The sequence below is a fragment of the Aedes aegypti genome, chromosome 2 (assembly GCF_002204515.2).
Source record: "Aedes aegypti strain LVP_AGWG chromosome 2, AaegL5.0 Primary Assembly, whole genome shotgun sequence".
Taxonomy (NCBI): domain Eukaryota; kingdom Metazoa; phylum Arthropoda; class Insecta; order Diptera; family Culicidae; genus Aedes; species Aedes aegypti.
The window spans coordinates 451,293,009-451,306,769 of NC_035108.1; the positions used below are offsets into that span (position 1 = coordinate 451,293,009).

A 13,761-nucleotide genomic window follows, 5' to 3' on the forward strand; every position below is an offset into this window, starting at 1 on the left:
GATGGATTTGGTTTTTGATTATCCTAGCAAAGTCCCTAGAAAATCTTTCTAAATGTTCTCAAGAGCCCAGGGATATTTCAAAGATCCATGTTCATAAGGGGGAATTTAAAACAAACCTTAGAGATAACTGCAGGATTTTCTTTCAAAAATACTTGACGGATATATTTTTCAGAAAAAAAAAATCCTTGGCATTTTTCTGGAGACATTCCTGGAAGAATTCCTGATAAAAACATTCAAGCCATATTTGTGAAAATCTCAAGGAAATACTGCAGGAAATTCACAAAAAAAAATCTCTAGAGCAATTTCTGAAGGTATCTGCAGATAAATCTTTAGTTGAAACCTTATATAAATCCTGGAAGACAATTTTAAAGGAAATTTCTAAAGAAGTTGATGTTTGAAGTTTAGACGACATTTTGGCCGGGAATTTTGCAGAAAATCCAAGGGAAATCGATAAATAGAATCTTGGAAGAGTAAGGACATACTTGAAAATAAAAATCTCAAAGATTTTTTGGAGGAATTCAGATAATTTCTGAGATAATATGTGAAAAAAAAACATTTCGATGGTTCTCCTTAGGAAAATCCAGATTGAATTCTAGGTAAAAGAAAAGGTCTTCTTCTTCTTTTCTGGCGTTACGTCCCCACTGGGACAGAGCCTGCTTCTCAGCTTAGTGTTCTTATGAGCACTTCCACAGTTATCAACTGAGAGCTTACTATGCCAATGACCATTTTTGCATGCGTATATCGTGTGGCAGGTACGAAGATACTCTATGCCCTGGGAAGTCGAGAAAATTTCCAACCCGAAAAGATCCTCGACCGGTGGGATTCGAACCCACGACCCTCAGTTTGGTCTTGCTGAATAGCTACGCGTTTACCGCTACGGCTATTTGGGCCCCTAAAAGAAAAGGTATCCTTAACAAAATTCTCGGGGAAATTGCTTAGGGAAATTTATGAAGAAATTCTTCAGGATTAATCAGACATTTCTGGAGTAATATCTAATCATTTGGGCTAATACCTGACAAAAAATCTGTTGAAAACCCTAGAGAATGGAAAACACATACAGTAATGTTTGTCGTAATGTCACGTGGAATTCTAAAAATAATCTTTGATATTAGAGAAATGTTTGCTCTGATGCTATGAAGAATCGATCTCTTATCTTCTGGCTTCTATTAATTTGGCTACTGTTTGGCTTCTTTTTGGATTTTTTTTTGTTCCATTCAGGTCTTATTTTCGTCTTTTTTTCCTGGCAAGAGGTCTTCAATTTCCTATTTTTAAGACACTCAGTCGCTACCAGCCCTGTAAAGACGAAAAGATTTCAGAGTCTTGTGATAACGACTGGCATGAAAATGAGGGGGAGTACGATAGTTTCCAATTGGTACAATCCATTGGATTGAAGTCTCATAATACATATCCTAAAATGAAGAAAAGAGGATTCTAATAGTTATATACGCAACAAGTTGCATAGCAATGATTTTAACAGCATGAGTTGTACTTCTATCGAACGAACTTTGCCGAGTTGGATAATTACGCGAGTGCCATAATAGTAGTTTACGGAACAAGTTGCAGAATGATGATTTTTACAGCACGAGTGGTAAATTTGCTGTAGAAATCGAGTTCTGCAACAATTTACGTACAACATTTTTTTGCAATTTCGTAGATGGTATCAGGGTATTTTACAATTTCTGAACTCAAAACAGTTGCGTAATTAGAAAGCGTTTCAGTTGCGTAATGACTATTCTCGCACTGCATACTTCAGTGCAGAAAAGTAGGCCGTTTCATAACAGATTGCAATGCGATGAAAAATTGCAAAAAAAAACAAGTTCTGCAACTATTTGCATACAACATTTTTTACAATTTCGTAAAAGACCACTTGAGAATATCAGAAATCATATCGGTTGCATCCATCATTATTTTGCATTTTATGAAAATCGTTGTGTAATGATTCATTACGCAATACAAACAGTTGCGCATGTAACAGGCGTTGCGTAGTTAGTCATTCGTAACTTAAATCAGTTGCGCAATAACTTTTACAAGGCCGTTTTGTGACAGTGATTGACGTGATAAGAAACAGCCTATTATGATGAGAAATTGCAAAAAGTTTACAATCGCATTGACGATCATTCAGTACTTTCAGGGTTTAAGCTTTTTTTTTGCGATTTACTTGATTCAGAAGAGGTTCTGAAAGGATTCCGGGGGCTGTAGAAGGAAAGTGGGGATATGTATAATTTTTCATTTGAATTTGATTTGCTGGGATTTCTAAGATGTGTAATTAGAGTAACTGAGATATGTCAAAGAAATTGTCGCATTTTGTTGAAACTTCTATGATTTTAGGGGTTTTAGACACTGGAAGTTTTTTCATCACTGTTTTAAACTGAGTTTTGTTAGGCGAAGAACGTTTAATGCATAGCATAGCATAGATTGACTGTACTTGTTGTTCGCGATTGATCAGATCTGGTGGGAATTGCACTTCGATCTAAATGAATAAGGGATGGAATTTTTCGCTTATTCTAGAAGTGCACATTTTAGCAGATCTCATATATTTGATCGGCGCTGGTCAAGTCCTTACAGTCAGTTGGGATGGAGAAGAAATATTATTGTGTTATGATTGTTGCTTCTAGAGAACTATTTAAAGGTGATTTTTAGTAATGATGAAAACAGAAAAATATGTGTATAATAATATTATATGAAATAGGAATAAGTCGAAACTTGTACTAGAACCATTCAAAGTTCGTTAGGAAATTACATAAATGTAGCATTGCAACCATAAAAATGAGTTATCGGAAGCATGAAATTAGCTCATCATTTGGTTATCCCAAGCAGCACAGTTTGTTTCAACTCAAGAATAAAATTATCACTTGAAACTAATCAGAGTTGCCAATTGTTGAAAATATGACTTACAATTGCCCTGAATAGCAACGTGAAAAGCGCAAGAGGCGGAGTCTGTTTGCAACATATTTAAGTTATATCAAAATTGCCCATTTGTTGCAAAATACTTACATATAAAAAAAATTAAAACCAATATATAAACAAGAATCGACCTTCCGACCGCAAGATCACCAATGTTCTCCTCTATCCACTACTCCAGCAGCTCTTCGAATAATTGCTTCTCCAATGAACTATAAAAGCGACCACATGCCCCATTAATCACAGCTTGTTGCTTATAACTTTACTGCACTCCTCGGAATACAAGTTCATTAGGGGCTGTGCATTTATTACGTAAGACGTTTTTCGAGGTTTTTCAAACCCCCCCTCCCCCCATGGTAAGATTTTTTGTATGAAAATTAGAAAAATAAATTGTATGGCACGTAAGAAATCACAAACCCCCCCTCCCCCCATAAACCCTTACGTAATTAATGGACCGCCCCTTACTGGCGAAATTAGGCCAGGCCTTCTTCTTCTATCTGGTGTTACGTCCCAACTGGGACAAAGCCTGCTTCTCAGATTAGTGTTCTTTATGAGCACTTCCACAGTTATTAACTGAGAGCTTTCTTTGCCGATTGACCATTTTTGCATGTGTATAATCGTGTGGCAGGTACGAAGATACTCTATGCCCTGGGAATCGAGAAAATTTCCTTTACGAAAAGATCCTCGACCAGCGGGATTCGCCCACGACCCTCAGCATGGTCATGCTGAATAGCTGCGCGTTTACCGCTACGGCTATGTGGGCCAGGCCTGAAATAATCTAAACTCGTAAGAACTTCCGCGCAACGCATGAGAAACACGTTTTAAACAAACAACCTGTTGCTAAACCATATTTTCGTTGTTAGATGATACGTAAGGTACAACTCAACCATATTACAACTGGATTGAAACAAACAAACTTCTAGCTGTCATACACGTAGTTTAATGCAACTTTATCGCAACTAGGATGAATCTTCTTGAGTTTTAGTGTGTAAACGAAAATTGAATGCAAGTTGCGGATGCTTTAAATGAAAGTAATTTAACACATAACATTAAAACCGGCATTTTGGGAGAAGTTTCAAGAGTTTGTTTCATGGTTTGTTTGAAAAATTGCTGAAAACATCTTGATAAACTTGACTTCATTGCTATTTGCTAGGGACATTTGCAGCAAATCTTGTCGTTTTAAAAATGTTGAACGTCAAACAAGGAGTGAAATGCATGTTTATTGGAACGGCTATGAAACTTTATGAGCCTTGATATTGATATGCAACCGAACTTGAACCAGGTAAGTTAAGATGCATTTATTGATACCCGATTGAAACCATTTTTGAAAAGCATCTCTTTGGAAGATGATTCGCGTGCTACTTGGGATCTATCCTTGGCTAAACGCGATTTTTTTTTTCAAATTATTGTTAAAATTTTAAGAGAAATTCATTTTTATGCAACAAGACTCTCAAGTTTGTACACCATACAAGATTTGTATAGTGCTCTCACACTAGTTAACAATCGCTTTATTTAAAAGAGATCTGGCACTGCAGAGAAGGTCGATGAATTCTGAAAAGTTTCTTAATTTTCAAAGAAATTTAAGAGATTTCATAAGTTCTAGTGATTCTCGATCTTCAAAGGAGTTTTTGGATTCTACAAGGATCCTAAAAATTCGTGAAGCCCGATTCCAAATGGAACTTCATTAGCCTTAAAGTAATGACAATGGGGCCTTCCTTAGCCGAGTGCTTGGAGTCCGAGGCAACAAAGCAAAGTCATGCTGAAGGTTGGATCCCAGACGCTTCAGGATTTTTTCATCTTAAAAATATATCTTGACTCCATTGGGCATTGAATATCATCGTACCTGCCACATAATTTATACAAATGCAAAAAGGCACCTCTAGCCAAAAAGCTATCTGATAACGAATTTTCAGGTTCTAAGATTTCAAAAAGATTTTATCAGACCGGAAAAAATCAGGAATTTACAAAAGGATTCTTAATTTCTCGAGAGATGTATTGCTGTGTGCGTTTGAAATGCAAATATCAAATGCGGTAAGATTTTTAACAAGGAAGGCGAAGTCAAATGTTGATTTTCTTTGCTAGGTTGGCGGTGATATGGATTCTGGTTGCTAAGTATCCTTTGATTACTTGATCTTATCGCATTTGAAGCTCAGCAAGACTGGATTTGCACATCAAACGCAAACAGCAATACATGATTTTTATGCGATTCTTAGGATACAGGAGTGGCTTTAAATATTCCGAAAGAATTCGGTATTCTCTCTATATGTATGTAACTGGGTGAGGTTTTCGGATATTCGTGTTCTAATTAGATTCTACCCAAATCTGCCTGAACAGGATTCTAATATATAAAAAAAAAATGAAATTTAAATATGTTTATCTGTGAAGGTAAGTCTAATGTAGCATATGTGAAACTACATCAGGTGCCATTTCACTTTGGTAAAACTGTTTTCCTAAAGCTAATGCGCATATGATTATACTCAATCCCTCAGGGTATAATTATATTCGCTTTTGAATTAACAATCCGCATCTTTTGTTGTCAAATTGCATACCTCTGGAGGGACTTCGATCCATTGCGGATGGCTTTTGGCACAATTTACCTAGGTGCTGCATAGCTGTAGAGATAGAGCGCGCATAGAATTGCACCAATCCAGGTATGCGAGTGCACTCTTTTGATTCGGCCTAGCCCTTCTCTAACATTAATAATTCATAGCCAAGCCGCAGTGTAACTCTTTTGCAATCCATACAACAACCGCATAGATGCAATCGGGGTTGTGTACTATTTGGCCAGCAATTTAGCGCAAGAAAGTCCGTACACGTTTTCCAGGATGGCAGCATTATTGCGCCAGCCAAATGTAAATTCGAAATTTTCCGGAATTTACATTTGGATTAAAAGCAGTTCTTTCTCCGCTGCTGCTGTTGCCTGTCTTTGGAATGCATTTGGGTCACCCTTGTATCTATTACCACACAATCGGATCGCGTCGCGGGTTCGTCTGGATCCCATGAAAATTGGGTCCCCTTAGTTGGACGGCGCCGTCGCCTACCTTGATCTACACGGTCGAACTACACGCAACAGTCGCATAGAAATTGTCTAGCAGCATATCAGCCTACTGTGATGGCTGTTGTTCTTCCCAAACGATCGCCGTGTCAGCCACACATCAACTTGGGCACGTATTGCATTTTAAATATCTAATGTTGTTAGTCGGAGCATCGCGATGGGTTTCACTATCGTATCGTGCTTTGTAACGGTTCGAAAGTGCATTGGCGCCCCGTCATCGTCTTCGGGTGTCACATCTTTTCATGGGCGTAGACTGGATTTTCATCAGGGGGAGACGGAAAAAGCAAATAGACTGTTCTATCTTTGACAGATTCCTTGCATGATTCGTTGTGGATACTTGACAAAATTTGTTCATGATTACTAGTAAAATCTTTGGGTAAGTCTAGATTTTCGATTCAATTTAGATATAATTCTCGATAAATATGAATGCCCTCTTCCTGCCCCTCCTGAGTCCTGACTTCTCCCAAACATCTTTCTCCCTGGATCGTGTGTGTGACAAAGGTAGCATTGCTGTTTTCGCCAGTCAACCACCAGTCGTACCGACAAAGGCAAAACCGAACCGTGCGAGGTCGAACGGTTTTACGAGAAAATTAAACATTCTCCAAACGAGATTATGTAAATGTGATGACCTATTCGACGTCTTTGTCGTTGTCCCCCTTTGACATACCTTCTTCGGTAGCGGAAAAGTGACAGGGCTCCACCATGGGGAAGGGACGGAATGAGCATGTTTAAATTAACATAGTTTTGAACGACGACTGACTTGGACATAGATCCATGACTTCTGGTCGTTTGAAGACGTTCTTCGTGGAGATAAGCCAGGGGGAAAGGTGACTTCCACGTCGTGTCACCAATCTTGCAAGGGGTGGTCGCTCTCAAAACGCGTAGGTGTGGAAAGTTCCAATGGGAAGGAGAAGTCCATTTTCATAAATTTGAAAAGAGATTTAATTTCGAGATATTACTGATATTGGGTGCTTTTGACTTTCGAATCGATCCACACCGAAACATAATCCCCTGCAGGAATTATTGGACAGCATGGAATCGATTGAATTAATGGCGGCAGCAGCAGCAGCAGTGGAAGAGATAACGAACGAAAGGGGTCAAATATTGCAATTTAATGTCATTATATCGTCGTGTGTTTTGTGTGTGAGTGTTTGTGTTAATGTTTTGTTTCTTCCTGTTCTCGTTTCTGGTTTCAGACAACTGCCGGTCCCTTACACCAAGCCGGGGGTCAATGGAGGTACGGCCATTCCGCTGCCGGCGACCGTTATGGTCACCCGGCGATGTCCACCGGATAAAGTGAGACCTTTGCCACCGACTCCGAATCAGCAGACGGGTAAGTCAACGATGGGAATAAATTTGATATTATTATTACACGTTTATTTGTTTCGTTTCTGTGTATTGACACTTAACTGGATAACTGGTAGTTCGTAAAATATTCAAAGCGGTAATTTTCCATAAGTTTATAAAGATGGAATTGACGAAAGGATTTTCTGTCAGATAGCATAATATGAAAACACAGAAAAGCAGTAAAACATTAAATTTCAAGGATCTTTTCCAAACTGGTTTTATGGGTTCTTCTTACAGAATTCTCAAATCGCATCAAAACAGCCCATGAGTCACTTTAGCCTTCCTAATGCATTAAGAAAATGTTACACATAATGCATTAAGGGTAAAAATTACGCATAAGGTGAAGATGAATCGAAGCCAAACCTCAAATTTTCTAGAGCACGAATCAAGAGAACCGAACATCCATTTGAGCTGAAAACTTATTCGATTGGTTACTTGCTGGCGATGACTAATCGATTAAAAACGACAAACTTTAAAATTCAACACGATAAATTGGTAGTGTGGTAAAGTTCGTGGCTCTTAATCAGAAAGTTCTTGGTTCGAATCTCGCTTTAGCATATGTTGTTCTTTTTTGCTTTCAAAAGTCCATTTTCAAGCCGATTTTCGTTCTTTTAGCCTAATTTGAAAGTTATGGAATCATAGAATTTTTTTAAGTATGGCAATTCTGGGAACAAGGGCACCTGGACGAGGTGGACAATCGACAAGCAGGGAGGACTAATGAACGATGTGAATAACAAATATTCCTGTGGTTTCAACGATACAACAAAATTTTTGAGGCGGACGAGATGGACAAAAGACAAGAAAATATGATCAGCAACCTTACAATGATGGAGTCAAACAGATATTCCAGCTTGCTTCAAAAAATCGAAAACGAGCTTCATAAAACGAAGATCAAGCTTACACAGAACATCTCTAATGTCTTCCTTTCCTTTTTTGGTTTCCCTTGGACCCTGAGGGATGCACATAAATCGGATCTGGCAATACCGTGTTCGGGGCAATCACATACCACATGGTTGGCGTCTTGATAGCCTGTACCACAGCTGCAGCGATTGCTCTCTGTGAGCCCTATTCGATAAAAATGTGAGCCTAGGGAATAGTGATTGGACATAAGGCGACACATTACCTTGATAAATTCTCGTCTTATGTCCAAGCCCTTAAACCACAGTTTCTTCGATACCTGCGGGAGAATGGAATGTAACCACCTGCCCATGTACCCCATTTTTGTTGCCAGCTGATCAAAGCGTGATGACGGGCAGTTGAAAAAAAAAAGTCGAAGGCGATTTGTCTGTCATAAATGCCTTCAATAGCGCCTTCCTTAGTGAGCGAGTCCGCTTCCTCATTGCCAGGTATAAAGCAATGAGAAAGGACCCAGACCAAGGTAATGGTAAACGATTGACTCGATAGAGCACTCAAAGTTTTTCGTATTTCGCTAAGGAAGTACGGGGAGTGCTTTACCGGCCTCATTTAACGAATAGCCTCTATGGTGCTAAGGCTATCCGTAAAAATGAAGTATTTATCAGCGGGAAGAGAGGCAATTCACTCTAATGCGTAATGTATAGCCGCTAGTTCTGCAGATATACGGAGCAAGGGTTCTGAAGTTTATAAGCGGCGCTATGAAATTTATTAAACACACCAAATCCAGTTGAATCATTTGTTTTTGACCCATCGGTGTAAAACTTTTTGTCGCAGCTGATGTAGCCGAACTTGCTTGCAAACATTGTTGGTATATGCTCCGAGCGAAGCCGATCTGGAATTCCACGGCTTTCTTGTCTCATGGATAGATAAAACTACGGTTAAACTAGAGAAGTCTGGGAAGCAACTACGATTAGGAACGTTTGAAGAAGGATTGACCTCCAGATTCATGTACGAATGGTACAAAGTATAGTACAAGTCAAAGTGTTGGAGAATTTCGCTCGATTAGCTTTTCAAAATTCTCAATTACCAATGGGTTTGACACTTCACGGCGAATGAGGAACCTTAACGACAATTCCACGAAACGATCTGATAAAGGCAGTACTACTACTGCTAACCTAAGAATTCTTCTAGGGATTAGATTAGGAAATGTTTTTTTCCAAGATACCTGTAATAAAAACTCTTTTTGGATTCCTCAAGAAATATCTCCTGGGAATTGTCCAGAAATTTTCCCATGGATTCCTTCCTCCAAGGATTATAGTAGGTTTTTCTCCAGAAAAAAAACCTCTGCAGGGATTTCTCCTAGTATTTCTGTAGGGATCCCGTCAGCAAAATCTCTACAATGATTTTTCCAGAAATTCCTCCAAGGATTACTCCAGGAATTACTCCATAGATACCTCCAGTGATTCCTTCAGAAGTTTGCTCAAGTAATCCTTCCGACATCTCTTCATCAATTTACCCAAGTAACTCTTCATTGATTCCTTCAGGAATTTACCCTGGTAATCCACCAGAGATTCCTACAGAAATTACTCCAGAGACTCCTCCAAAAGTTTCTCCAGAAATTTCTGCAGGAATTTCTTAAAGAATTACAACAGGAAAATCCCTACATGGATTCCTATACAATTTGTTCAAGAGATTTCTTTAGACATTTCTTCGGGTATTCCTCCAGATGCTCCTGCAATAATATCTACAAGGAATCTTTCAGGGAATTAATCAACGATTCCTGAAGGGATTTTCCTAGAGATTCTTCTAGGGATTCATTCCAGCATTCCTTTATAAAATTCTTCAGGTAAGTTGTAACGATAAAATGGTTTCTCTGATGGAATTACCTTTGCTCTGGGAGGAAATCTCTAGTGGAATTCATGAATAAATCGCTGTAGGGATTCGGTAGAGATTATCTGAGAGGATTTTTTTTGGTACAATCTCTGTAAGAGCCACTGGAGAAATTACTCGAGAATGGCTGGAATATTATGCCCTTGTAGATCGGAAAGAAAAATCAGAAATTTGAACCGTGGCCCCATACATACGATGGCCATATTCATGAAAAATGTTCAAGTTTTCCATTCTAGGGTTCCGTATCTTTCTTATAAAGCTGAAATAATGAAAATCGGTCAAAAAATTGAATTTTTGAATGTATAATGCATTTGGCGGTGAAAAGTTCTTTAAGCATGAAAATGTTCGTTTTCGAAAAATAAGAAAAGTCAGAAAATTTCAGTTTTCAATCTCTGTTACATGAGAATACAATATGCAAACCCCTGTTCATTTGTCAAAGTGATGTTGTACTAGATGCATGTTGTACTAAACTCATGTTGTACTAGATTTTCTATGTTTGTCTGTGATGCCTATACGTGCTGTAAAATAGAGTAAGTCATAAAATTGTACGAACGAGAACAAAATGCAGCACGGGCGTGTTAGACATATACTCTAATACGGGAGTGTGAGTATCTATTTAGCTTTAAGTATAACAAATTTGTATTATCCAATGAATAAATTTTAGCTTTTTAGCATGTGACAGATAAATACATTCGTGGTTTATTTGTCCCGCTGTAAGATCGGTGCCCATCGCTCTTGTTCTCAACAATCTCTTTTATTTTCAAAGTTGCATTTCATTTTCAGAGCAGATTGGCTAAAAATGACTCCAATGCACAAAAAAAGGTTAAAAGCTTTTCATCCAGGAGTTATTGGCTTTTTTTCTTAGGTATATAGTACACGCTATCAAATATTTGACTAGTATCTGACAGCCGTACAAACATTTGTTTGACACTAGATACGCTCAGAGACAAACAAATGTTTGGATTGCTGATGGATTCCTGTCAAATTGTTAGACTGTATCAAGGTTTGCTAAAGCAGTGATAACGGGTTTGTTCTACATCCGACAAATTTGGTTTCCAAGGATTATACAGCCATTCCATGAAAAACCGATCTAGTGGGTCTCCGAATTCCGTGAAAATTTGCTATTTTGTTCCTTATCCGAAATAATGATAAACGTATTTTTGGATTTTTTGATTAGGGTGACCATTTCCGAAATAGGGTGACCAGAAAAAATCGCGATTCTGCAAAATTTTTATTAAAAAAAAAATATAACTTTCGAACCGTTCGACCGATTTTCAATCTTTTTGGACGAAATGAAGGCTAAAGATTTTGACTTTTCAGGAAAAATATAAAATTTCACAAAAAATTGTGTTTTTTACATGGAAAAACTCAATAGTTTCCGTTTTTTCGTGTTTTGAAGGCCTCGGGACCAAAGGGGCTATCGCTGTTCTCATTTTTTCTTGAAAGTTTAGAAAGTTTAACGTATACTGTCAAATTTTCAGCGATGTATGTTTTTTAGTTTTTAAGATATATCTTTTTGAAAATAAAAAATCAGTCATTTTTTATCGGCACACACTACTGTAGATCTCTGCGCATTAGATTTGTAATGTTTAAAAAAATTATAACTTTTGAACAGCTCAACCGATTTCCAATCTTTTTGTAAGGAATGAAAGCCTAAAATTTCAACTATTCAGACAAAATTGAAAAATCTGATAAAAATATGTTTAAACGTGAAAAAATATAAAAATTTCTAGTTTTTTTAGAAATTTTCATATATTTTAATTTTTTTTTCAAAGTTTTCTATTTTTTTCTATTTTTTCTAAAAAGTTGAGACCTTAAGCTTTCATTCCATAAAAAAAGATTGGAAATCGGTTGAGCTGTTCAAAAGTCATGATTTTTTTAAACATTACAAATCTAATGCGCTGAGATCTACAGTGTGTGCCGATGAAAAATGAAAATTTGACAGTTTACGTAAAATTAAAACGGAAACTATTGAGTTTTTTCATGTAAAAATCAAAATTTTGTGAAATTTTATATTTTTCCCGAAAAGTCAAAATCTTTAGCCTCCATTTCGTCCAAAAAGATTGAAAATCGGTCAAACGGTTCAAAAGTTATAATTTTTTTAAAAATAAAAAAAATGCAAAATCGCGATTTTTCTGGTAACTCTATTTCGGAAATGGTCAAAAAATCCAAAAACACGGGTATCCTCATTTCGGATAAGGAACAAAGCAGCAAATTTTCACGGAATTCGGAGACCCACTAGATCGGTTTTTCATGGAATGGCTGTATATCTAAGCTCTTTTACAACAAAACGGTATGTAATGCTTTGAAAGAGGTTTAATAAAAAACGAAACTGTGGAATGTAAAAGCAAATCGGTTTTCGCTGCTTTTATTGACTGCAAAGTTGAGAAAAATAAAAACTTAATCGTAAGTATCTCTACCAGCGGTCTAAAATAACGTCATTTGGAAAAAAAATATATTACTGTATATTATATCGAGAAACTGAAGATCAATTTCCCTCTTCTTATAAAATTTAATTGTAAAGTATTTTCATTGAACCATCAATTGTACATTTTACTAGTAGCATTTTCTGGTGAAGATTTATCTCAGCCAAACCTCAAATTTTCAAGGGATTTAATCTGAGGAGTGTGTCGAAAAGTAGTCGCAAACATTTATAACAATCTCTAAAAATATTGGGTTGCACGCACAAACAATTTAATGATAAGATGATGGTAGTGATATTACTTTATTAAATTGAAATTTTTATTTTTTTTACAATTTTTCCAGATAGCGAAGAAAATCATGCACACCTCTAAAAAAATTGGATTGTTTAAGATTGTGTTAAATTTCCAGAAAAATTTCCTGACACAGTGAATAAATATATTGAAAAATTAATTAACCAGCTTATGAGAGCAAATGCGAAAAATGGTGTTCTATATCATTGCAGCTAAATTTAAATACAAATTAGGGATGGTACACAAACTATGTCACGCTAAATTTCAACCTCCCCCTCTCTTGCCACGTTTTTTGTATAAGTCCTCCGAAAAATTTGTAAGGCTTGTCACACTTGGCTTGACCAACGGTAAGAGCGAAAAAAAGCGAAAGGAATTTGCATTGTTTCTTAAGTGTCTGGAATGTGCCCGAGCCAAAAACACAGAAGTTATCAAAAGGGTTTTGCTTGAAATGCTCATGTAGATTGCAAGAATTCCCAAAAACAGGGTGTCTACTACCTAGAAAAAGCGGGAAAACCTGGAACTATCAGGGAATTTTATCCAACCTGGAAAAAAAACCTGGAATTCTCAGGGACAGGGATTGAATCCAGAGAAAATTGAGAGAATCTCACACGTATCACTCTCTGAAACTATCATAACATGCTGATAATGTGCAGAGACTGTTTATCGTATACTGCTACAACTTTGATCAGATTGGGGGGATAGTAGTGCATGATGAAACCCCTCTAAACATGCTCCAAGCCTAGGGGATACTATTGCTATTGGAAGTTCGTGGATTGTTTATCGTGCCAGTAAAGAAAAACACCTATTCCTAACGGTAAACAAGCGAGAAAAATTGATTTTTTCATCGCTCTCTCTTTGGGGCTCTCGCTCGCTGCTTCCATTTATCAGACTTGTTACACCTTGCGATACAATGACGATCGTGGACCGAAACAGATAGGATGCTTTTCGTTGCTTGCTTTGATCGTGCTTCATACTCAAATGAGAGCGAATTCTGCAATG

General features: G+C 37.3%; 1 protein-coding gene across 5 annotated transcripts in view; it reads left to right on the forward strand.

The window, feature by feature from the left end:
- Window positions 1-13,761, forward strand: part of LOC5564933 (protein sickie) — a 653,305-nt gene that overhangs the window by 379,234 nt on the left and 260,310 nt on the right. For all 5 annotated transcript variants that reach the window (XM_021848047.1, XM_021848048.1, XM_021848049.1 and 2 more), the window contains one exon: window positions 7,153-7,289. In XM_021848047.1, the coding sequence (XP_021703739.1) occupies window positions 7,153-7,289 (137 nt within the window). The remainder of the gene's footprint in view (window positions 1-7,152; window positions 7,290-13,761) is intronic.